Raw genomic sequence first — 26,981 nt, 5'->3', positions numbered from 1 at the left:
ATGAAAAAATGTTACAAGTAGATATTTTGATGAAGCTTTAAAAAAATTTGTACGCCTCTGTTTTTTTTTAATATTTTTTGTTACAGGTTAAATTAGCACACTGTTGACGAAACAACTTGAACCTTTACAAATAGACGCTTGCTTTATTTTACTTTACTCACAAATTGGATGTTTTTTCAGACATGTTCAGTTTGATTAAATCATGTGTCATCAAAAGTAATATCTTTTATATTTATTTGTTGTTGCTTTCTACTCTGTACTACCTTGACATTTATTCGATTGTGACTGTGTAGAGGATCAACACGAAGCCATGGAGTTCCTGTAGTAAAACCAGCTTTGATAGTGTTATCCCACAGCATTGGTGAGCGTTCTGGATCACGACTAAACATTGTGTATCCATCCTGTAAATATATTAAACATATATAATAACCAAATAAACGTGCCCCTCACAAGTCACCTCCATCCAATGTCCATTTTTATGCAAAATAAAGACAATGCCTAGAATTTATAATAATTTAAGCGTGATTACTGAATTGATATATTATACATGTATAACAAAAAAGATAAACGTAGAAAAACAGGAGAAATATCTATTTCGTATAAAACCTTCGACATTTACCAACAATGTTTGTACTTGTATATTGTATTTCAGTCTCTATGACGTTACGCACAATGTTGGTGACGTTTTCTGATTTCATGTACCTTTGACAAAAAATCAGCTTTAAATAAGAAAAATACAGGACAGATAAAGTGTAATTTTGTGTATAAAACCTTTAAAGCACTTAAGAATTTAAATTACAGATGGCTTATTGTTTTTTATTCGGTTTTGTCAATCAGCTGTCCGAATACTAACGAGAAAAATGTTATATTTTCCGTGTAGACGGGTAACATACTAATGTTGTTCTTTGAGTATTCCTCCTATTTCCGGTTACTTATAAGTATATGAAACATAACAATGCTATACCATTTATAAGAGTAAAATTAGGGCTTTGGGATGACATGAATTTAAGACGGAAAAAACGCAATTTTCGGACTGAGTAGACCTTGAAAGAAGTCATTATTGATTGTAGACACCAATGATAAATATCACTCCCTTACGGCACAACAGTTCATAGTCCATGTATAGCGAGAGATTTGTGTTATCAAATTCAGGATAGCACATATCCTTTTGTAAAACAAGTTTGGAAAACTCTTTGAAAGCAAAGAAATCCAACGGAAAAGAGCAAATCCCATGAATACTTCGATATCATTACCAAAAACCTATCCCGAAGTACACTGTCACAACAACGTTTAAAAAAACTGTTGTATAAAGAAATTATCAATATTGAGTAAAACTGTGCAAAACATTTCATGCAGTCAGAAAATGTAACATGTCTCCTAATCTATAACATTTGAACAGCATTTATTCGGACATCAATCTCATTTTTAGCATTAAACCAAAAAATACAAAGTATATGAATTCTCAAAGGTCTCCCGTCACAAAACTTTTAACCAACGTTTAACTCTAGTAATTCCGGTGTGGGTTACAGAAAACAATGTAAAATAATGTGTTAAATATTTTAGAACGATGAAATGAAACCGGTATGATAAATTCCAAATAAAAAAGAAAATATTCAATGCATTCAATTATATTTTTATCGATTAGTATCGAATATCAATGCGTTGCAAGGGTGTCTACCAAAATGTCACAATGTTAGCGTCTTCATTTTTGCTTTGAATTATGAAGGACAAGTTATTACAAATCTTCAAAAAAGGGCGAAAACAACATCAGTTGTTTGAAAAAAATAATCATAATATCAAATTCCTTTGCAAAAGGAACCTTTCGATATATTTGAAATAAAGATTTATGCAGAAATCATCAAAATAAAGCGGTCACATGGTGGTCTACCAAAATGTCACAGCATCTCTAATTTGACGTTTTTGACGTTAACTATATAGGCAACGTATGTTCGCATTATGGTGTATTATGTATTTGTAACGTATCTATTCTAATAAAAGAATACCTAATGTATGAAATTAGAATATATATTTTTCATTTCACTTCGTTGAAATGGTTCCTCTTTTCAATATAACATTTATTTTTAATAAAACGTGATATGGGTACATTTCAATGAGACAGCAACTCAACAACAACAAAACATACATATTTACTAAAATCTTCCAATTACCAAAGCAGAAATTCAAATATTACTTACATCATATACAAAACGTTATTCATATTAATTCAAATGTTGATTGTTTTAACTTATAATAAATTAAGCCAAACTTGGGTGCAACTGCAATAAATCAAATTCGTTTTTTTTTAATAACTATAACAAGTTACAGTAAAATTACCAAAAAAAACGTAATAAAAGATATATTCCATACGTATTTGTTAGTATACAAATAACCTAAACCCCGTACAGTGACCGTTTCCGTTGTGGATCGGAGCTGGAACTGCCGTGGAATTTGTAAATAGGCTTACGGTACATATCCAGTTAACATCCGTAAAATGCGTGTGGGAATACTATTGTTCATTTATATATACGAAGCATTTTTTAAAAATTTTTATTAGTTAAACTAATGAAAACAAATCTGTGAGACAACACCTAACTTTGCCCCTACTTTCAAATAGTTTCCTAAATATCTTCAAAGGGAACTTAAGTTATTGAAAAGTCGTCATTTGACTTGATTTATCTGTAAAGTTTTCTTAAAAAGAGACACAATGAATTTAACTGAAGAAGTAAATGATATAATTTTGGAATGTGCGAGTGTGTTGTACTGTTTCACCACTGTCCCAGATTAAGGGAGGGTTTGGCATCAGCAAACATGTTTAACCCCGCCACATTATGTATGTGCCTGTCCAAAGTCAGGAGCCTGCTATTCAGTAGTTGTCGTTTGTTGCTGTACAACATATAAACTTTGTATTTCGTTTATTGTTTTGTACATAAATTAGGCCGTTAGTTTTCTCGTTTGGATTGTTTTAAATTTTCCATTTCGGAGCCTTTTATAGCGTACTGCGCGGTATGGGATTTGCTAATTATTTATAACTTTTATAATTGTTGAAGGCCATACGGTGACCTACAGTTGTTAACTTCTATGTCATTCGGTTTTTGGTAGGGAGTTGTCTCGTTGGAATCATACCACATCTTTTTTATTTTTCTGTTATTTCCGAAGCCTTGTTTGCCGAGCGATCTTAGAAGTTTATCTACAGTAAGCAATAGCCTGTCAACATTGAGGTTGTTAATTCGATGAACCCCACTCGAAGCAATGGCGTTCTACTCCAATCCTCATTTACTAGGATTGCCAGTCGGTTTCCTGTCGAACGTCGGTCGTTTTCTCCGGGTACTCCGGCTTCCTCCACCAATTAAAAAAAATGGACACCAATTTGTTTTGTTGTTGTTGTATAAATAATGTCTTATATTGTAATATACTCTTTGTAAGCCCATTTGATGGAAATAAAAGATCGTCATCTCCTTCTATAGCAAATAGCGTTGAGAGTGGCGTTAAATACCAACAATCAATCAATCAATCAATATTCAAACATTTTCCGTTTTATCTCGTGTTACAGACAAAATGAGAGTACTTGTATATTATTCCTAGCAATACTATTTATTAGTTTAAAAAGAGAATTTTTTCATTATTTTACTCATCCATTTACTATTTAATGAAGCGATTAAGCAATGAATGTTTTGTATTGATTTTTTTCACGATTTGCAACGCTTGCAATTTCAAGAAAAACTAAGTTATATTTTGTTATACATAGTCTGCACTATATAACCTTCCCTTGTTTGAAAAATAATCCTTTGCTCATTCCGCACTCCCTTATTTAAAACATACTTATTCCATACTGTGCACAATGTATTTTTTTTTTCGATATTCGTTATGGAAATACATGTTAAAATCCTAAAAATCATATATAAAAACGCAAAAGTTTGAGCTCAAACTTCTACCAGTCTTCCATACAGCTTTGAAAAAATTGTGAATAAGTTTTAAAAAAAAGAAAAAAAGAAAGTCAATTTATCCGAAAAATTCAAAATTAACGGCTCTACTTCTCTTCACTCTTTACAAAAATATGTAAAATGAATGCAAGACCGTGAACTTTGATGTGCGTAAATATAGTTTATCCATGTCTATATTATAGTTCCACATTTGTTGGTGTTCGGACTCAATGGAAGAAGTACGTTCGTTTTGCCTTTGTTCTATAACCATAATCTCCGGTACTCGTATATTTTATAAGTTCTGACTTTCTCAAACACATATAAATCGGTCAGTCAAGATAAAAATTAAAATTATTTAATATAAAACTACGTTTAAAAAATACACTTCTTTACGACTTTTAGAGTAGGATTTTCACAAACCATGTGTTGAAAGACGCAGCATTGCCTGAAGTGTAGTTGTTTATTTGGTCATATTTTTGTCTTCAGTTAATTTTTTTCTCCTGATGAGAATAAGTATCAAATTTATTTACAATTTTATTTGGTTGGAATATATAGAAAAAAATTTCGGACAAATAATAAAATTTTGTGTTTATATCATCAGAAATTAGTAATTAACGTTTCACAACAAATATATTACCATTAAAAAAACGTATGACAGTTCTGCTTCTATTGGTATTAGGTTAATTAAAATCCAACCAGAAATGGCCCCTCAATATTTTTTTGAAAAAAAACACATCGATTTATACGAAATGTATATAGCAAAATATTGTATTAAAGTGACGAATTCTTATGGCCATGTACTCACACGGTATATCCCACATATTCTTTCATTCAAAGAACACAATACGTATTCTATACATTTCTGTTTACTACAGAACACAAACTGTATACCTATATCTTGTTTTAATCACATAAAACAATGTATAAAAAAAGATATACTGAAACGCAATATTACAACACGTCAATATTTATAAGCTTTTTACGTTAACATTCGACGTTACCAAAAGTGACACCAATATCGTGCGTAACGTCTTTGTATTATAATTCGAAAGTAATATACCGAGTTCAGTGGACAAGACAGGTGTTTCTCGAATAAGTCATAGAACAAAAGTTTTGGTAGGGAAAAATCAAATAAATTCAATCGCTGTGTATAGCATTGATACAATTAAAAGGCGTTTATAGATCAGCCAATATCGAGAAAGTTGCATAGCTCTGATGTCTTGTACGACTTTGGCTTTACGCTGGTCCTCTTTGCTATTATCGGCTTTAGGATTCGGAATTTTAAACATTTTGACCCCAAGCATCACTGAAGAGACAACAATTGTCGAAATGTGCATCTTGTGCTGCAAAATAGGTGTCGTTAATGTTGTTGCAACCTTAGTTTTGATGATATAAAAAAGAGGAAGAAGATACACCCGTCATGTTGCTGATGGTAAGTACAAATTTGGTGATAAGACTCATTCGGTGACGTCACAATAGAGGGCCGTCAATGTTGCTCATGGTAAGTACAAATTTGATAATAAGACTCATTCGGTGACGTCACAATAGAGGGCCGTCATGTTGCTCATGGTAAGTACAAATTTGCTGATACATGTAAGACTCATTCGGTGACGTCACAATAGAGGGCCGTCATATTGCTCATGGTAAGTACAAATTTGGTGATGAAACTCGTTCGGTGATGTCACAATAGAGGTCCGTCATGTTGCTGATGGTAAGTACAAACTTGGCGTGCTTTCCATTATCCGGTTCGTATCGACGGAACCGGTTCAGGATAATAGAACATCCAAGGGCAGACGATAAGATCCAAGGTGGCTTCCGGTGTACCAGCAATTTCATATAGTTATCCTTTTTTAGACGATTTTTTAGATACCTCTACACTTTTTGACTATTTTATTCAATTTGAAGATTCTGTTAATAATGAGCATTTTTTTTACACCTTTGAGAAACAATGTTAACCGTATTCAGAATTATTTTGAAACAGTAATACCTATTTACACTATCGATGAATTTAGGTCTCATTTCCGTATGAACAGGTCAACTGTGGAAGAACGTCACAATAGAGGGGAAGAGGATGGGACAAGTTGTGGTTACAACAATTTTAACATATCCGTGATCATCTGTCACACAGGTATTCCGTAACAGTCAATAAACGTTTGAAGGCGTCCGTAAGATATGATTCAACTTTACCATCTGGAACCCTGGTTTCCAAGGCTACTTATAATCAGCAATCCTCTTTCAAGGAAATAATGGTAGGACACGCAAACTCTAAAATAATGCATTACCTGGTAGATATATATATATATATATCATATGTAGTTGCTGGAATTTTGTTACATATTAGTGAAATGGTAACCATCGGAAAGCTGAAATCATACCTGTTTTCGTAAAGTTTTGTTCTCAACCGACCATTATTGTCAATTTCTAGATGTGAGACGAGATATTAGGCAGACTTAACTGTATCTGTGGTATCCTTTATTTCAAGTTTGATAGGATAGATGCATTCAACATAGTCACGAAAATTTGAATTCTTTAGTGAGAGGACCAAATCTTAATGGCTAAGCGTGAAGTTAAATGATAATGCCAGCTTCTTTTCACTATTCATGAGAAGCTCCTGTATGGAGTCTTCCTCGTGCGCATAAAAGAACTAGTCGACAAGAAAAGGACCACAGTTGGTTCCTAATGTCTATCAAAAACAAAATCCCCTAAACGTAACCGAAATAAGTTGTCAATAAATAAATCAAGCATCTTAATGATGTCAGTTTCAGAGAATGTTTTTTTGTTTGAATCAGAATGTTTGTCTACAAAGTATGATTGAGCCCTTCCTTAAACAATAATATGTGTTTCTACGTTGGTATCTTATCAAACTGAATATTCATTTACAGATAAAATGTACAACTGAAGTCTTGTCATTAGTAAAACACTGCTTGGCTGTCGGGTATATATCCTTTATATTCGACTTCTTTTTCTCTGTTAATTGTTCAGGAATCTAACATGTCTAAAATACATGATTGTATGACTGTTTTAAAGGTGTGTATTTATTTGGTTTTCAATGACGTATACCCAAGATATCCTTTTAACAAAAAAGATCCTTATAAAGAGGAAGATATTACACCATCCAAAACTCACCGGTCCGTAGTTTCTTCCATAAGGGTCTTGAGTTTCATCAAATGTATAATATACGTCTCTCATTCCTATTTCATCACCATAGTAACATGTTGGTGTTCCTGGTAACGTCAAAAGTAACATATTCATAACATCAATCATATCTGTGCCCATGCGATTGGCTACTCGAGGTTTATCATGATTACCCATCTAAAACAGAATTCAGTTTAAAAATTGTAATTAGGAGATAACTGTTTTATATTTTAAGCTTCAAAAGTTGGCTTCAAAAAAGTAAAACGTTGTTTTTTTTTTCTCTTTCAATTGAGTTGATTTATCGAAGATACTACAAAAAAAACCCATTCGATTATAGTCATTATTCCGGGTAAAAATATCATAACTAGACTGAGAGAATAAAGAATTCTTATACCAATATGCGTTCCATAATTTAAAATTGAGATCGAGAATTTATCGTGGGTTTTTATCCGTGTAATCAGATCCGTCAATGAAATTTTTTTTTTAGGATTGGACTATTTCAAAATGAAGCAAAGATGTAAGATGACACCAGATTCAACCTAGCGACCACTAAAGTTAGCAATGAGAATCAACATGTCAAAGAATCATAATGCGGTATGTGTGAAAACCACAAAACCTAATTATGAAAAAACGTTCTGTCAAATAGAAATTCTAGCTACCAGTACGGTGTATATATATATTGATTTTTAACGTTTAAATGACCAAAGATGTCCAGCATTTGAAGTTAAAGTGGGACACTACAACACCAATGACGTGTGTAGCAGAATGAACTGACTATAAATAAGAAGATGTGGTATGAGTGCCAATGAGACAACTCTCCATCCAAGTCACAATGTATAATCAAAGTACTGAAGTACTGAACATAGGATGACCGCAAGTTCTTGTGGATGGTCACAAGCATTTGTCTCAGAATAAAAATCACATTTCTATACATGAAAGTGAGGTTAATGTACAGAGATATATTTTTTTCTGAGACAAGTTCGTGCGTGGATGATGAATAATGACAGGGAATTCAACCTCACCGTAATAACTATTATATTGTAGTGATACATTTCAGTATACTCTGGTTTGTTGTTATATACTATATTAATATTTTTATATAACAGTTACATGTATATATAATTTTCATCCATTTGTATATCATTTTATTCTACTATTCTAATAATAGTGCAGTGCAAGTGCCTGGTGGACACTCTTCTGTAATAATTCGATTTTTCTAATAGATTGGATTTGAGTATTTTCCCGCAAAACGTTCTTGAGATATTCTTCCGCATGCGTTAACACAATTTTTCTGTACGTGTGCATAGATATTAATGATTTTTTACTTATATATATATTTCTAACGACAAAACATTTTCATATTATTAATTTTTTTGTTCTAAAAAAATATATTTTTATGAGTATTCATTGAAGAAATGAATTTATAACAAGCGATAAGGAATGTTATTTTGCACTCGATGATGTCCGCGTATTTATAGATCGGTTACCAGTCAAAAACGAAAGTTACGTAAGTAGAAATCTCTGTGCCAACAATACATCGGAATGCCCTCACGGTCATCGCGATGTAAAAAGTAAACAATTATAGGTATCTTGACTTGCTTGCTTACTAAATGACGGCATATTGATATCAATGAGTAAAGAAATATATAGTTTCAATATAAAAAAAAACGTGCCAGCAATTCGAAAATAGTCAAAAACATCTTAATAAAGCCTGTGTCAGATGTATGATGTTTGATGAAATTCTGTATATGTCTATTATTAATACAGTATTTGTGAACGAACTATTTTTATTCCGCTGCATCCAAACACATACTATATATTATCATACATGTATTTATATAAATGAAAGTGCGCCCCCTTTCCGGATTTTTACACCATCGGAAAAGGGACAAGTTGGGAAAATAACCATATTTTGACGTCTTATTTACGTTTTCTGTGTTTTTCAAACGCGAAACCTATCATATTGTAAACTTGTAACATTTATATGGCATTCAATTTAGAAAGACCACATTATAATGAACATGTGTACTAAGTTTCAAGTTGATCTGATTACAACTTCATCTTCAACTACATTCACCAATAACGTTAATCTAATATAGTATGAATGTACGAACGGACGGATAAGGAACGGATGAACGGACAAACGAATGAACGAACGAAGAAACGAACATACAGACCAGAAAGTATCATGCTCTTTACTATCGTAGCATAAAAATAGATATTTAATGCGAGTTAACTTAAACGTGTTCCTTAGTACAATGCATATGCTTTCAAATAAACGAAATAAGAAAAATTTCCATACACTCGGCATCCTCAAATATCCTGTATTTTTTTAGAAAAGAAGCTTTTAATGTCTATTTCCTATACTAAAAATGAAAACGTATGGAAGAACAAGCTGTAAGAGTGTATTGCATGCCGATAATAAGTACTTTCAAATAAATTTATACGTGAACTATTTTGTACGGCATGCACCCTTACTTGAAAGAAATGTATCGACAGGAAAAAAGACTTCTGATTTAAAAAAAAAAAACATACACTTTGAACAGCAACTTTGAACCCCTACAATTCCCGAAAGGGCCTAACTCCAAAAAAATCATTTCAGACGGTGGGCCCTTCCCTAAGATATAACCTTTCATTAGAGCCATGTCCGGTAAAGAACTTTGCCGTACGGAGCTGGCGAGGATTACCAAATCATTTCAGTGGGCCCTTCTTACCGCATTATGATTCTTTGACATGTTAATTCTCATTGCTAACTTTAGTGGTCGATATGGTTGATTGATTTATGCTTTCCGGAAATACGGAAGATTGATGTATGCCAACCAAATACAAGGTTCATTGATATGCTAACAGAAAACATGGTTAATTTATGTCATTTGCTAACTAATTAAGCAGTTGATTTGTGCTCATATAATCAACACCAGTCAGTTTTTGTTCTCTCGCCTATACCAATCAACCGTTTATCGTTCCGCACGTTCCGTACATTGTTTATGAAAATAAAATTTAAACTCACCACAAAATTTGGCCATGCAGTTGACGGCAGATTCTTTAATGCACCTTCAATTATCGTCTTAAAACAGAGACCATCACAAGATTTGTTCACTTTCATTATCAGATCAAAATTAAATGGAAGCGATCCTGCCTCGTAGTATTTGTTAACCATTTCTGATGTTAAACCAAATGATTCGGTAGTCATAAACCTATATTGAAATACAGATAAACCTTTCACAATATTACTTCTAATTTATTCTTTTTTATTACAAGATATAAAACATTGACCAATTTTCCTAAGGTTAAAATATTGCATATGCGATGTTTGAACTTGTTTTGTACGTGAAAACACTAATAGGGCTCTCCAGACAAACTCTATAACCAACATAATTGAATTTGAATTTCGTTAAAAGGCTGGTCAACTTTATCACAACATAAGTTTCTTCAGTAAGAGGTGGTCAGTTTCCGTACATATCTTCAAATAAAAAAAATAAGAATATGTGGTGTGATTGCCAATGAGACAGCTATACACCAAAGGCCAAATTACGAGGATGTTAACAATTGCAGGTAACTCTTCAACAATGACAGAACCCAATTCAATATTATAATAACCTCTTATAGTAAGACCCTTGGGTGACAAAATCTGAAACATTTCAATTGAGAAAACCAACGGCTTGATTTAAGCTAATATCATGAAACGAAAATCAAATATGACAAACAACAACTAAAGAAAACCACTGGGCTTCAAATTTTTGGTTTTGAACAGACACATAAAAAATTTATCGATGTTGAACGTTTTTGTGCGCATTCCACCCCTAAATATTGGACAGTGATGCAACAATATATTGAAAAAAACTTTATAAAGCGGTAATTTTTTCCGTAGAGTTTCCCTTGTGAATCAGAAAAAAATCCAAATCAAGAAAAGGACAATTATTTCTACTCATATTATTGTAAATAAAAAGTCAGTTCCTTCGGGGAAAATTCCTGCAGTAAAAATATCACATATGTAACGATAAGTGTTATTAACTTTTAATTAGATGACATCAAAAAAGATGTTGAATTTTGGCCATAAACAACGATTCATAACAATACAAGAACGAGCCTGTCATTAAATTGATGCCCATAAGAATTTATACAATCTGTCTACACACTTTACTGCTTGGACGTAAATAATCGTTGTCAGGGAAAAATTAATAGTTTAGATTACTTCATCACAGTTCCAGTTAGTGTATTTTAGATATTACTTATCCTTTTTCATTACCGAAGAAGCTTGGAATAAGTTGCAGCAAATATATTTGCTGTTAGATTTTTCGAAGGAACATTAGATCAAATAAGAAAACTTCTGTTTCACAAAATAGTGTGGATGTGTAGTGTAGAGAGTCGAAATATCATACCTGTCAACGGAAATGACAGGACCACGAAAAGCCCGTTTAATTATAGGCAATCGATCCTAGTTAATATAATTCAATACAAGTCATTCTTAATCATCTAATGTGTTCGTCGATAGTGGACGCTATGTTGCAGACGAATACGTGACATTGGCATTATAAATGTTACATAACTTACTTAGTATTATTGACATTATAAATGTTACATAACTTACTTAGTATTATTGACATTATAAATGTTACATAACTTACTTAGTATTATTGACATTATGAATGTTACATAACTTACTTAGTATTATTGACATTATAAATGTTACATAACTTACTTAGTATTATTGACATTATAAATGTTACATAACTTACTTAGTATTATTGACATTATGAATGTTACATAACTTACTTAGTATTATTGACATTATAAATGTTACATAACTTACTTAGTATTATTGACATTATAAATGTTACATAACTTACTTAGTATTATTGACATTATAAATGTTACATAACTTACTTAGTATTATTGACATTATGAATGTTACATAACTTACTTAGTATTATTGACATTATAAATGTTACATAACTTACTTAGTATTATTGACATTATAAATGTTACATAACTTACTTAGTATTATTGACATTATGAATAAAGAAAACACGAACATTGCTTAAAAAATTATATTCCTGTTCAGCAATATATATAGAATAAGGTGATGTAGTATGATTGCCAATGAGGACTATGATGAGGCTATCCAAAAGAGTCCAAATAACATGCAATTAAAGGTCACCGTACGGGCTAAGCATATGTTAGCTAAGCTGTGGCAGGTATTATGCTCTTTCAATAGTTTATAGTAGTTAACCGTTGAGCTATCTTGAGAAGCGAACAAAATGTGATATACATCAATCTAATTAAAATATAGAACTCGGATTTCGTTATACTACATAAATCCGAGTTCTATATTTTAATTAGATTGTGATATACATGTACACCGTGGCAACAATGCACATCACAGTAAATGGATCTTATATAGTATTGGTAAACATATTACATATTTTATCTATTCTTTAGAAATTTACCTTGATACGCCATCTTTTTCTTTGTACTCCTCAAACATCTTTCTCCAGTCCTTTATCACTCCATAGATTTCTGGTAAGTTAGTGGTATAACTATGATTTTGTTTATCTGTGAATACTGATTTCTCCCCTGCCTTTAATTCCTGTTTAAAAGAATTGGTTTTTATGCCGTACGTAAAGTTTGAACACTTTTTTTATCAGACAGAACACAACAAATGGAATAGACCATTTACAAATTCAGTTTAATCTTTATCGCTTTTAATGAACTGTCATCGTAAAAGTTTATTTTCTACAGATTTCATTGTTGTGAATAAAAGGGGCGGGTTATTTCGAAAACGTCAGATACCGCTATACAACAGAACAATGGAATCAAATATTATTTCGTTTGTAAATAAGTAATTGTATCTTGATCCACTTTTATAAGAATAAATGTTTTATTTTCTTCAGATTTCCATTGTTAAGAATTTAAGGGGCCGGTTATTTCGTGAATGTCAATGAGCCAGCAGTACAAAAGAACAATGAAACAAACAAAACAACACTTCTTTTGCAAACATTGGGAAATCATATCTTGATCCAATTGTATAAGACAGCAGTTTTATGTGTGATCATAATCGTTAAATGTATATACATGTACATAGAAGTACTTACAGGTAAATCTTCGTCCAAAGACACATTTTTAACTTCAAATGCCATCTTGAAGGCATCAACCCTAAATCCTGCTACTCCTTTATCTAACCAAAATTTCAACGCATTCTACAAAAATCATTACATTAGGTGATCATTTATATCAATGCGACTGTTTCATGAAACCAAATACATGTGAAATATCGACAATTATATATAAATATCTTCCACAAATGCCTAAAACTTACCATGGTAACAGCTATTTGAACATATAAAATATTATCTGTCTGGTAGGTGCAATGATATATCATTAGTATATAAAAATTATATAATTATATGACAAAACTTACCTAAGTTACTCTGCAAAAAGATATCCTAAGTCTTGTTAAATTTTAACTGTTGCTAATGAAAATCAAACACAATGATCAGAAAGCAGTACACAGACAGCTTTAAACTGCTCAACGTGACCTTTGGGATGCTTTTAATGAAATTACTTCCTAACATTATATATTTATTAAGAAGGGATATAGTTACGATACTGTTGTCAGGTCATTAAAGATTGCATATTTTGGCGTTAATATTGATTCACTTATAGGGTCTTTGCATCGGCACTAAACACATTTATTTAAAAACCAGTTGTTGGCATGACACGGGTTATGTTCTTCTCATATATGTTATGATGGTATGATACTAAACCCCTAACGGGAAGGATTGTGCCTGATATTCATATGATGAAGACATAATCTTTCAATCAGTTTAATTGAAGTCTGGAGCTGGCATGTCAGTTAACTGCTAGTAGTCTGTTGTTATTTATGTATTATTGTCATTTTGTTTATTTTCTTTGGTTACATCTTCTGACATCAGACTCGGACTTCTCTTGAACTGAATTTTAATGTGCGTATTGTTATGCGTTTACTTTTCTACATTGGCTAGAGGTATAGGGGGAGGGTTGAGATCTCATAAACATGTTTAACCCCGCCGCATTTTTGCGCCTGTCCAAAGTCAGGAGCCTCTAGCCTTTGTTAGTCTTGTATTATTTTTAATTTTAGTTTCTTGTGTACAATTTGGAGTTTAGTATGGCGTTCATTATCACTGAACTAGTATATTTGTTTAGGGGCCAGCTGAAGGACGCCTCCGGGTGCGGGAATTTCTCGCTGCATTGAAGACCTGTTGGTGACCTTCTGCTGTTGTTTGTTCTATGGTCGGGTTGTTGTCTCTTTGACACATTCCCCATTTCCATTCTCAATTTTATATCATTTCAATTCGGTAAAATTATTTGTTGTGGGAATTGTTATCCTACACATTTCCCTGAAATGTAATTTCAGTGTTTAGTTTTAGTTTTAATTTTGATTTATTGACTTTATACTCTTTCGAATCATGTTATAAATAGCTGCCACGTATAAAATTCATTTTTCAAAAGTCTTAAACATTCGTCATAACTTTTAACTGGAACCACAACCTAAATAAACGTTTGATAATTTGAAGAAAAAATGATTGTATGGTAACATAGTTTTAAATATGTTTGCAGTTCTATGAAAATAAAAATTTGGTAATTAAAAAAAATGTCATTATTTTCCAAAAATATCTTGTGTAGCAACGAAATTACTGGAATTTGTACATAGCAGTGCACAATATTATAGATTGAGTTCTCTGAAATAAAAAATAAATCAACACGCAAGCGTTTTTATTTTTAAAACATATATACGGGATTTGATCTCTGGTGGAAAGTTGTCTTATTGGCAATCTTACTTTTATACTTTTTTATATTTAAAAATTTTTTTTTTTAAAATCATTGTCATTAAACATTAATTTTTACATAAAATTGAGAATGGAAATAGGGAATGTGTCAAAGAGACAACAATCCGACCAAAGAACAGAAAACAGCCGAAGGCCACCAATGGGTCTTCAACACAGCGAGAAAATCCCGCACCCGGAGGCGGGCTTCAGTTGGCCCCTAAACAAAAATGTGTACTAGTTCAATGAAAATGGACGTCACACTAAACTCCAAAACACATAAATGAACTAAAATTAAAAAATATACAAGACTTACAAAGGCGGCGGGGTTTAAACATGTTTTCAATGAAAATGGACGTCACACTAAATTCCAAAAAACATATAAATGAACTGAAATTAAAAACATACAGTATATTTGTGGCAATAAAAATATAAACAAACAAATAACAAACAAAAAATAAAAACAAAACATAATAAATAAAACACAAGTGATAGGTTTACAATATCATGATATTCAATATAACATACTTCAAGTTCTTTTCGAACTTTTGGGTTTCTCAAATTAAGATCTGGCTGTGAGTCCAGGAAGGCATGATAGTAGTACTGGTATCTGTAGTCACGATCAAATTTCCATGCTGAACCACCAAACACACTAATCTGAAATGTAACCAGATATAAGTACTCACTAATAAAGGAGAATTTATATTTGGTCCCCAAATTAACCTAAATAACAAAAATTGAATTATTTCAACATTACGCATACTCCATTGCAAAATAAATACAATATTGCACTCTAGACACCTTATGGCAAAATTTTCAATTTAAATAAGGTATAAAGACGTCAAAAACGTCAAAACACGGTGAATTTATAGAAGTATTCCAATTTCTTCTTTTCCTTTAATTAAAGAAAACATAACTCATTAACCTCTTGTAAATTGTCACTGTAATCAAGATTTTTTTTATAGTATTAGTTAAACCAATTCAATGATTTATAATAAGATGTAGACAGTTCACCTTATATATGATCATAGAACATTTGATCCATAGCATGTAGGCCTGTATTTTAACGTAAGAATTACCCAGTTGTTAGGCGGTTCATATCCTTGCCCTTTTCGTTTGCCATCAGCCCATATGTAGTAGTCTTTGTATTCTGGGTTCATCTTTCTAGATTCTATAAACCATTTGCTTTCATTGCTGGTATGGTTTGGAACAAAGTCCAAAATAACTTTTATATCTGAAATTTTAATACTACAATATACAAGTTAGACACGAATATCTCTGTCTTTTTTATATTTACGTCAATAATGGGTGCACTGAAATGCAATGAATAGCAAGTGTAAAACGGTTCCATTTAATACCAGGTCAAGTAATTTGAGCTTGCTTTCTGTACATGCGAGCATTATTTTATACGGCTTAATAATATTTTTTTTTCATGTTTTGTAGGCTAATATACCGTTATTTATAGTGAGAAGAGCTTTTCATGTACTGATTATCATTGTATGATACTTAGTGTAGCTTATGTTTGTCCATTGATCGAGACCGAAAGAGGGAGAGTAGCGTACATAACATCGATTATACCCGCCTTCTTACCTTTGAAACCCAGATATGAAGATCCATGTTATGAAATTGGAAATAGCTTACAAAACATGAAAAATAAGAATAAATAATATAGCTACAGACATAGGAAACTAAAAGTTTAGACATCAGGACAGACAGAAGTAGCAATATATAAGCCGTGATTGCATAGTAGCAGAGGTATTTAAAAGGATTCAGGACATTTTTTTTCCTCTGATCTGGGCAAGAAAATGAGAAAACTCTCACGATCTTGTCTGGTCTCTAACGCGGTTTGACTTGCTTCATTTCGATTTAAGTGTTGTAATAGTTTATGATATATACATATATGAATCAAATGGAAGAGAAATGTCAGGAAGAAGCGAAAAAACTGGGCATTTCATAAAATCGAAGAGTAGTTAGTCTAATATGTCTGGGGTAGTTTGATGTTCATTAGTTATTCTAGTATGTCTGGGGTAGTTTGATGTTCATTAGTTAGTCTAATATGTCTGGGGTAGTTTGATGTTCATTTAGTTTGATGTTCATTAGTTAGTCTAATATGTCTGGGGTAGTTTGATGTTCATTAGTTAGTCTAATATGTCTGGGGTAGTTTGATGTTCATTAGTTAGTCTAATATGTCTGGGGTAGTTTGATGTTCATTAGTAAGTCTAATATGTCAGGGGTAGTTTGATGTTCATTAGTTAGTCTAATATGTCTTGGGTAGTTTAATGTTCATTAGTTAGTCTAATATGTCTGGGGTAGTTTAATGTTCATTAGTTAGTCTAATATGTCTGGGGTAGTTTGATGTTCATTAGTTAGTCTAATATGTCTGGGGTAGTTTAATTTCATTATGCTGAGCAAAAGTGTATGTGAGTAAAAAAAGAAAATCGAGCAAATTAAGAACATTATGAGATTAACGCAAATCTAAATATAATCATTATTTTTCAATGTTTACCTCTTTTCTTTGTCTCATTCATTAGTTCATCAAAGTCCATCATTGATCCGAACATAGGGTCAATTTCTGTATAATTTGCAACATCATATCCAAAATCCCGCATTGGAGACTTGTAGAAAGGGCTGATCCATATTGCTCCAACACCAAGGTAAACAAAGTAGTCTAACTTATTGGTAATACCTGGAAAATTTAAAATTGGATTGTACTGAACAAAAAAGAAGTATAGAAAAACGAAAACAAAACAAAAATATGATTGAAAAGACATGACTGTCACATTTCTTACAGGTACAACTATTTTTGTGGGAAAGTGGTTGGTTAAACCATGTCGTACAGTGCCAAACCTATTAATGTTGTTTCCAAGGCAATATTTTTATTATTACACCGTGGCTGAGGAAAAACCATAAAAACATATAAAATCTCAAGATTTGAAATTTCGGTCGTTGTGTTGTCTTTCCTACTTACACTGACGATTGTTTAATTGCATCCCTTTTATTTTTCTGATACATTTTTTCAATAGCCATGTTGAATCACGATACTATAAAAGTATCTACAAGTCAGAGGAAGACAGTATCCAGACGACTTCTTAAATTGCATAGTTATGAAATATCACAGCTTTGCAATATTCCAACCAACTGCCGTCTTTCGAAAATTAACATGTGTCACGAAGCCCGAATCAGACAAGAAGTATTTGCATATAAATATATCCCAAATGATCTAACAGACATCACTTTAGCAAGAGTTTATGTACGGATACATGTACGTGCATAAAGAAGTATATTGAATTGTACTGGTTCTTCCTAGGGAAGTTACACACAATTCAAAACTCGTTTAATATTACCCGGAAATTTGCCTGTGATATTTTTCCACAAGGATACGTCAAAGTCGTCTATCTTATATTTGATTTAGTAAATACAGAATAGGTGATGATATACTAGTTTGATACATTTCGTCATGTGTACACGGTTTTGTCATATCGTAGGGTAAAGAATCTTATTCTGCACATACTGTACTTTAAATTTAAAAAAAGTCAAATGAAGCCTGTCAACTAAAAATTGTTCGTGTTATGTAGAGAATTAGTATACCAAGATTAGTAACATATCACATGAAACAGACCTAATTATGAAAATTTAACCTGACCACTTGGCTGTGAAAATGAGGTCAAGTACACATGACGTATGTCAATCAGCAGTTAACTCGACTGTTCAGTAATGCTAAGATATGTCCTGTGTGTTGTATTTGGCGCATGTCGTCTGCGTCTGTTTTGGGTGTTATATCAGGCTATGACGACTTTCTCATATTAGCTTTTCTGTTACGCTTAGCCAAGAATAAATTACAATAACAGTATTTGGCAAAACCTTTCAGAATTGTGGGTCCTCAATGCTATTCAATTTCGTAATTATGGCACCCTCAACGGAGTTGGGGTGACATATTGTTATTCTACGTTTCTTTTTTTTTCTGTTTTTTATTTTTCTTCCACTTTTTTTGTCCAGCTTATATCTTGGAATTCTATGAACCAATTGTTATGGAACTATACCATAATGTTAACCAGCATGTGCAGATTTGCAATCGGGGTATGGCATTTTCAAGATGGCCGCCGTTTCCATGGAAATATCAAAAAAGTAAAAAAATCAATATGCTCCAAAGTTAATGAAACTTCACACAAATATTGACTGGCATATGCAGATGTCCCATTTGACTTTGGAATTTCCAAAATGGCTGCTGTTACCATGGAAATAGCAAAAATGTCAATTTTTTTAAAACGCTTCAAACTCAATGAAACTTTGCAAACATGTTAATTGGCATGTGTAGATGCCCTCTTTGACGTTGGAATTTTCAAAATGGCTGCCGTTAACATGGCAATGGGGGGACGAGGGTGCCATCCGTTATTGCTAGCAATTACAAATCTAGTTGATTTTGTTTTTCAACTTTTTTTAATCGAGCGTCACTGGTGAGTCTTTTATGCATCTGGCGTACAAACTTATAAGTCGTGTATCATTGATGAGTTTTTTTTATTGTAACATTGAGTTAAGATGGGAATTTCATTTTGGATGCTGTGTTAATTTAAGATCTGTTCGGCTTTTATATTGGGCAAGGATGACTTTTGACAGTTTTTTACTGTTTCATTCGGTTGTATTTATTTTGGTTATGTTACGATATGATGATATATATCCGATCGTGCAAGACGAGCATCCGACATCGAGACCTGCGAGTTGGTTATATGTTAATACATATATCTTCTTCAGTACTTAGTAGAATTAGTACTCATTCTTATGATTACTAAAAATCGACTAGTATGCTTATTGTTTCACTATCCGAAATACAAAATTGCAATTGTCGTTAGATAAAATAAGGTAAGGGTACCATGCATGTATATGTTAATAAAAATATACTCAATGATGTTAGAAACACAATATGTTTTGAAAAAGAGGCACCAGTAGTTTATCGATAATTGCATTTTGAATACTCTGAAATACATTCAGAAATTATTGCGTGCTTTTATTATTGCGATTTTTGGACTAAAATGACCAGGCTGAAGCTAGCGAACAATAACTAGCGAACAATAAGCCAGCGAACAATAAGGCGATATATCTTACAACCGAAAAAATGAATAAGACAGCAACGGCCGTTAAATGAAAAATATTTAAAAAGGCAGACATTCCGTCCAAATATTGCAATTTCAACTCTATCATGAAATGGTATTTATCCCATCCATTGATAAAACAAGTCACATCTCTTTTTAGGTTAATATTCAGTACCACAGTAAATCTGCATCTGTCAACGGATTATTTGTAGGTGTAAAACCACCAATGCTCCCACTTCCATTTAGAACGTATGTAAAAGTAGTCCTTCCCTGTAAAATACAGCACCTTTGATGTCATTGTTTAATTGAACTAAGATACACATTTGCATAAATGGGGGTTGGCCTATTCCATGGCTTCTAGAGAAAAATAATGAGGGGTGTCACGTGGTATGACTATAAGGTTTTGTAGAGGGGAAACAGGCGCATCTTTTGCGCAAGGTATCAAAGGGCGCTATGTTCAAAAATTCTGAAACAAGAGCTCAAAGTTTGAAAAAAAAATGTTAAAAAAGGGGGGATGGCCTATTCCATGGTTTCTAGAAAAAAAAATGAGGGGTGTCACGGGGTATGACTATATAAGTCTTGTAGAGGAGAAACAGTCGCATCTTTTGCGCAAGGTATCGAAGGGCGCTATGTTAAAAAATCTGAAACTAGAGCTCAAAATTTGAAAAAAGTGTTAAAAACAGGGGGGGGGGGGGGGGGGGGGGGGGGGGGTTGGCCTTTTCCATGGCTTCTAGAGAAAAATAATGAGGAGTGTCACGGGGTATGACTATATAGGTCTTGTAGAGAAGAAACAGGCGCATCTTTTGCGCACGGTATCGAAGGGCGCTGTGTTCAAAAATCTGAAACTAGAGCTCAAAATTTGAAAAAAAATTGTTAAAAACAGGGGGGTTGGCCTATTCCATGGCTTCTAGAGAAAAATAATGAGGGGTGTCACGGGGTATGACTATATAGGTCTTGTAGAAGAGAAACAGGCGCATCTTTTGCGCAAGGTATCGAAGGGCGCTATGTTCAAAAATTTGAAACAAGAGCTCAAAATTTGAAAAAAAAATCTTCAAAACAGGAGGTTGGCCTATTCCATGGCTTCTACAGAAAAATAATGAGGGGTGTCACGGGGTATGACTATATAGGTCTTGTAGAGAAGAAACAGGCGCATCTTTTGCGCAAGGTATCGAAGGGCGCTATGTTAAAAAATCTGAAACTACATCTCAAAATTTGAAAAAAAATTGTTAAAAATAGGGGGGTTGGTCTATTCCATGGCTTCTAAAGAAAAATAATGAGGGGTGTCACGGGGTATGACCATATAGGTCTTGTAGAGGAGAAACAGGCGCATCTCTTGCGCAAGGTATTGAAGGGCGCTATGTTCAAAAATCTGAAACTACATCTCAAAATTTGAAAAAAATTGTTAAAAATAGGGGGTTGGCCTATTCCATGGCTTCTAGAGAAAAATAATGAGGGGTGTCACGGGGTATGACTATATAGGTCTTATAGAGGAGAAACAGGCGCATCTTTTGCGCAAGGTATCGAAGAGCGCTATGTTCAAAAATCTGAAACAAGAGCTCAAAATTAAAAAAAAAAATGTTAAAAACAGGGGGGTTGGTCTATTCCGTGGCTTCTGGAGAAAAATAATGAGGGGTGTCACGGGGTATGACTATATAGGTCTTGTAGAGGAGAAACAGGCGCATCTTTTGCGCAAAGTATCGAAGGGCGCTATGTTCAAAAATCTAAAACTAGAGCTCAAAATTTGAAAAAAAAGTGTTAAAAACAGGGGGGTTGGCCTATTCCATGGCTTCTACAGAAAAATAATGAGGGGTTTCACGGGGTATGACTATATAGGTCTTGTAGAGGAGAAACAGGCACATCTTTTGCGCAAGATATCGAAGGGCGTTATGTTCAAAAATCTGAAACTAGAGCTCAAAATTTGAAAAAAGTGTTAAAAACAGGGGGGGGTCTATTCCATGGCTTCTAGGGAAAAATAATGAGGAGTGTCACGGGGTATGATTATATAGGACTGTAGAGGAGAAACAGGCGCATCTTTTGCGCAAGGTATCGAAGGGTGCTATGTTCAAAAATCTGAAACTACAGCTCAAAATTTTGAAAAAAAATGTTAAAAACTGGGGGTGGGCCTATTCCATGGCTTCTAGAGAAAAATAATGAGGGGTGCCATAGGGTACGACTATATAGGTCTTGTAGACGAAAAACAGGCGCATCTTTTGTACAAGGTATCGAAGGGCGCTATGTTCAAAAATCTGAAACTAGAGCTCAAAATTAAAAAAAAAATGTTAAAAACAGGGGGGTTGGTCTATTCCATGGTTTCTGGAGAAAAATAATGAGGGGTGTCACGGGGTATGACTATATAGGTCTTGTAGAGGAGAAACAGGTGCATCTTTTGCGCAAGGTATTGAAGGGCGCTATGTTCAAAAATCTGAAACTAGAGCTCAAAATGTGAAAAAAAAATGTTAAAAACAGTCGGGTTGGCCTATTCCATGGCTTCTACAGAAAAATAATGAGGGGTGTCACAGGGTATGACTATATAGGTCTTGTATAAGAGAAACAGGCGCATCTTTTGTACAAGGCATCGAAGCGCGCTATGTTCAAAAATCTGAAACTGGAGCTCAAAATTTGAAAAAAAGTGTTAAAAGCAGGGGGGTTGGCCTATTCCATGGGCTTCTACAGAAAAATAATGAGGGGTGTCACGGGGTATGACTATATAGGTCTTGTAGAGGAAAAACAGGCGCATCTTTTGCGCAAGGTATCGAAGGGCGCTATGTTCAAAAATTTGAAACTAGAGCTCAAAATTTAAAAAAAAATTGTTAAAAACAGGGGGGTTTATCTATTCCATGGCTTCTAGAGAAAAATAATGAGGGGTGTCACGAGGTATGACTATATAGGTCTTGTAGAGGAGAAACAGGCGCATCTTTTGCGCAAGATATCGAAGGACGCTATGTTCAAAAATCTGAAACTAGAGCTCAAAATTAAAAAAAAATGTTAAAAACATGGGGGTTGGTCTATTCAATGGCTTCTAGAGAAAAATAATGAGGGGTGTCACGGGGTATGACTATATAGGTCTTGTAGAGGAGGAATAGGCGCATCTTTTGCGCAAGGTATCGAAGGGCGCTATGTTCAAAAATCTGAAACTAGAGCTCAAAATTTTGAAAAATAAATGTTTAAAAAAGGGGGTTGGCCTATTCCATGGCTTCTACAGAAAAATAATGAGGGGTGTCACGGGGTATGACTATATAGGTCTTGTATAGGAGAAACAGGCGCATCTTTTGTACAAGGTATCGAAGGGTGCTATGTTCAAAAATCTGAAACTAGAGCTCAAACTTTGAAAAAAAAATTGTTAAAAATAGGGGGGTTGGCCTATTCCATGGCTTCTAGAGAAAAATAATGAGGGGTGTCACGGGGTATGACAATATAGGTCTTGAAGGGAAGAAGCAGGTGCATCTTTTGCGCAAGGTATCGAAGGGCGCTATGTTCAAAAATCTGAAACTAGAGCTCAAAATTTAAAAAAAAAATGTTTAAACTAAGGGGTTGGCCTATTCCATGGCTTCTAGAGAAAAATAATGAGTGGTGTCACAGGGTATGACTATATAGGTCTTGTAGAGGAGAAACAGGCTCATCTTTTGCGCAAAATATTGGAGGGCGCTATGTTCAAAAATCTGAAACTAGAGCTCAAAATTAAAAAAAAAAAAATTGTTAAAAACAGGGGGGTTGGTCTATTCCATGGCTTCTAGAGAAAAATAATGAGGGGTGTCACGGGGTATGACTATATAGGTCTTGTAGAGGAGAAACAGGCGCATCTGTTGCGCAAGGTATCCAAGGGCGCTATGTTCAAAAATCTGAAACTAGAGCTCAAAATTTGAAAAAAAGTGTTAAAAGCAAGGGGGTTGGCCTATTCCATGGCTTCTACAGAAAAATAATGAGGGGTGTCACGAGGTATGACTATATAGGTCTTGTAGAGGAGAAACAGGCGCATCTTTTGCGCAAGGTATCGAAGGGCGCTATGTTCAAAAATCTGAAACTAGAGCTCAAAATTTAAAATAAAATTGTTAAAAACAGGGGGGTTTATCTATTCCATGGCTTCTAGAGAAAAATAATGAGGGGTGTCACAGGGTATGACTATATAGGTCTTGTAGAGGAGAAACAGGCGCATCTTTTGCGCAAGATATCGAAGGGCGCTATGTTCAAAAATCTGAAACTAGAGCTCAAAATTAAAAAAAAAATGTTAAAAACATGGGGGTTGGTCTATTCCATGGCTTCTAGAGAAAAATAATGAGGGGTGCCACGGGGTATGACTATATAGGTCTTGTAGAGGAAAAACAGGCGCATCTTTTGCGCAAGGTATTGAAGGGCGCTATGTTCCAAAATCTGAAACTAGAGCTCAAAATTTTGAAAAAAAATGTTAAAAACAGGGGGTTGGCCTATTCCATGGCTTCTACAGAAAAATAATGAGGGGTGTCACAGGGTATGACTATATAGGTCTTGTAGAGGAGAAACAGGCGCATCTTTTGTACAAGGTATCGAAGGGCGCTATGTTCAAAAATCTGAAACTAGAGCTCAAAATGTAAAAAAAAAATTGTTTAAACCAGGGGGGTTGGTCTATTCCATGGCTTCTAGAGAAAAATAATGAGGGGTGTCACGGGGTATGACTATATAGGTCTTGTAGAGGAGAAACAGGCGCATCTTTTGCGCAAGATATCGAAGGGCGCTATGTTCAAAAATCTGAAACTAGAGCTCAAAATTTTGAAAAAAAATGTTAAAAACAGGGGGTGGGCATATTCCATGGCTTCTAGAGAAAAATAATGAGGGGTGTCACAGGGTACGACTATACAGGTCTTGTAGAGGAAAAAGAGGTGCATCTTTTGTACAAGGTATCGAAGGGCGCTATGTTCAAAAATCTGAAACTAGAGCTCAAAATTAAAAAAAAAATGTTAAAAACAGGGGGTTGGCCTATTCCAGGGCTTTTACAGAAAAATAATTAGGGGTGTCACGGGGTATGACTTTGTTTCAAATTAAAAAATTAACATAACATTTCATTGCATATAAGAAAATAACTATCACTGTCAGTTAACCAATCAAATTTGCCCCTTATTTAACCTGTGTACAAGCTTTAGTAACCATGCAGCCTCAAGTTTCCAAAATATTCTATAGAAACCCCAAATAAAACAATAATGATTCTTTGAAATACCCAAGATACATGTGTATGTTTATGACCCAGAAATGTTTTACTGCAATAAAATGATGTATTAATTACCTACAACTGTCAAATTCAAAGGAATATTTTTTCGACCTATTTTCGTATGCAACCGGATGTGACGTACCATGCATTGTTGGTATTACACCTATTCAATGGCTTCTAGAGAAAAAAATAATGTAGAGTTTCACGGGGTATAGCTATATAGGTCTTGTAGAGGAGAAACAGGCGCATAGTTTGCGCAAGGTTTCGAGTTGCGCTTTGTCCAAAAACTGAAACTAGGGCTCGGAATTTCAAAAAAATTTGGGAAAAATAACAGGAATTTGCCTATTCCATAGCCTCTGGAAAAAATAATGAGGGATGTCGCGGGGTAAGACTATAAAGGTCTTGTAGAGGGCACACAGGCGCATAGTTTGCGCAAAGCTTCAATATGTGCTATGTTTAATTATGTCGAAAGGAACTAAAATTTAGTGAGGAACAAAGCCAACTCAAATGTCAGACAAGAACGTGAAAATCGTGAAAAAGACATATCAGAGTCAGCAAAGAAGATTTTCTTGTCATATGAAGTCGAAATGAAAATCCAAATTCCCCCATTCGAATTATATGATGAAAGAGATTGTAAAATGTGTTATGTAAGTACTGATAAAGAGAAGCTGAACACTGGCTGAATTTTTTTCAAGGGTATTTCGAAAAAGAAAACGATGAAGATGAAAGAACTTTAGTGCGAAGACCAGCTGGTATACAACCTAAAAATCTATATACTATTACAGACTTAATAGACAGTCTACTTTGTATTGTTTTTAAAAGTCTATTTATATCAGAGGTTTTGTACCAGAATAAAACAAAATCGGCAAAGAGTACTGAGTTGTTAAGAAGATATGATAGTAAAACTACATACAGACCAGTTAACTTTATCATTGACAATCTAAGCACCACATTCTTAAAGACGGTATAAGTACCCTCGTCCACGTGCGTGCATTGTCTGATATAAATAAATGTTTACTAGGCAAAAAAAGAAACGTTACCCTGGTTTTTAATTAAAAGAAATTACATGTATTAATTTATAATATTTTCAAGATTAAAACTAGTGACCTGAATGATTTATCTATTATTTACTAACTTGCTAAAAATTCGAAGACGAACTTACGTCATTTTCTGATTTTAAACACATAAGCATTTTTTCAAACATTTACCTGTATCGAGATGGAATTGAGTTGTCCTTTTGGTCATTAAATGTGTCGAGCACTATTGTTAACAAAAGGTCGCATTAAAAAATTGAAAACGTTACACGTAAGTCAATGCCACGTCTACGTCATAATGAGAGAGAACGAGCTATTGTGTTGTTGGCAGCAAAAATGACTCTAATACAGGTTGCAAATCATCCCAATGTCTCTAGAATGAATATTGAAAGGCTTAAGACTCGTCTTAGAGATACTGGCACGACAAATAATCGTCCCCGAGGTTGCAGGCAACGTGAAACGAAGTTACGTCAAGACAGTCACATCCGCATTATTCATCTATGGAATCGACTTGTAAACTTGTCACAAACAGCAAGACAAACTCATGGAAGAAACAACAACAGGCTTTATTCCCAAACAGTTTGTTAACCGACTGCATCAAGTTTGCCTAAGAGCTCATCGTACGTTGAAGGGACCTATCCGTACGCAGCGTCACAGGATGTCGCGACTTGAATGGACTCGGGTACGGATTCGATGGAATAGGCTAACATGGAGACAAGTCCTTTTTTACCGATGAATAGAAATTCAACGTGACATTTAGCGACGGCAAAGCCAGTGTCTACCGGAGGTGCAATGCATGATTTTCTGATGAGTGCGTACAG

General features: G+C 33.9%; 1 protein-coding gene and 1 long non-coding RNA gene across 5 annotated transcripts in view; one reads left to right on the top strand and one right to left on the bottom strand.

Annotated features, from left to right (window-relative positions):
* Positions 1 to 200: 200 nt before the first annotated feature.
* The window catches only part of LOC127715884 (maltase 2-like), a 41,536-nt gene continuing 14,755 nt past the window's right edge, over positions 201 to 26,981 (bottom strand). The window contains exons 2-9 of the mRNA XM_052222004.1: positions 17,367 to 17,546; positions 15,940 to 16,094; positions 15,389 to 15,517; positions 13,151 to 13,255; positions 12,506 to 12,645; positions 10,066 to 10,252; positions 7,047 to 7,232; positions 201 to 401 (exon numbers count right to left, since the gene is read on the bottom strand). Coding sequence (XP_052077964.1) covers positions 201 to 401; positions 7,047 to 7,232; positions 10,066 to 10,252; positions 12,506 to 12,645; positions 13,151 to 13,255; positions 15,389 to 15,517; positions 15,940 to 16,094; positions 17,367 to 17,546 — 1,283 coding nt within the window. The remainder of the gene's footprint in view (positions 402 to 7,046; positions 7,233 to 10,065; positions 10,253 to 12,505; positions 12,646 to 13,150; positions 13,256 to 15,388; positions 15,518 to 15,939; positions 16,095 to 17,366; positions 17,547 to 26,981) is intronic.
* On the top strand, positions 20,660 to 24,799 carry LOC127715245 (uncharacterized). Of its 4 annotated transcripts, none has more exons than XR_007988255.1 (4): positions 20,660 to 21,289; positions 22,167 to 22,481; positions 23,188 to 23,351; positions 23,884 to 24,799. It is a non-coding gene; the product is annotated as an uncharacterized LOC127715245 (long non-coding RNA). The 4 variants fall into 4 exon arrangements; XR_007988252.1 differs by having other exon boundaries at positions 20,660 to 21,426; positions 22,129 to 22,481; XR_007988253.1 differs by having other exon boundaries at positions 20,660 to 21,464.

This window comes from Mytilus californianus, unplaced genomic scaffold (assembly GCF_021869535.1).
Source record: "Mytilus californianus isolate M0D057914Y unplaced genomic scaffold, xbMytCali1.0.p SCAF_9, whole genome shotgun sequence".
Classification (NCBI taxonomy): domain Eukaryota; kingdom Metazoa; phylum Mollusca; class Bivalvia; order Mytilida; family Mytilidae; genus Mytilus; species Mytilus californianus.
This window is presented reverse-complemented; position numbering and strand designations above follow the sequence as displayed.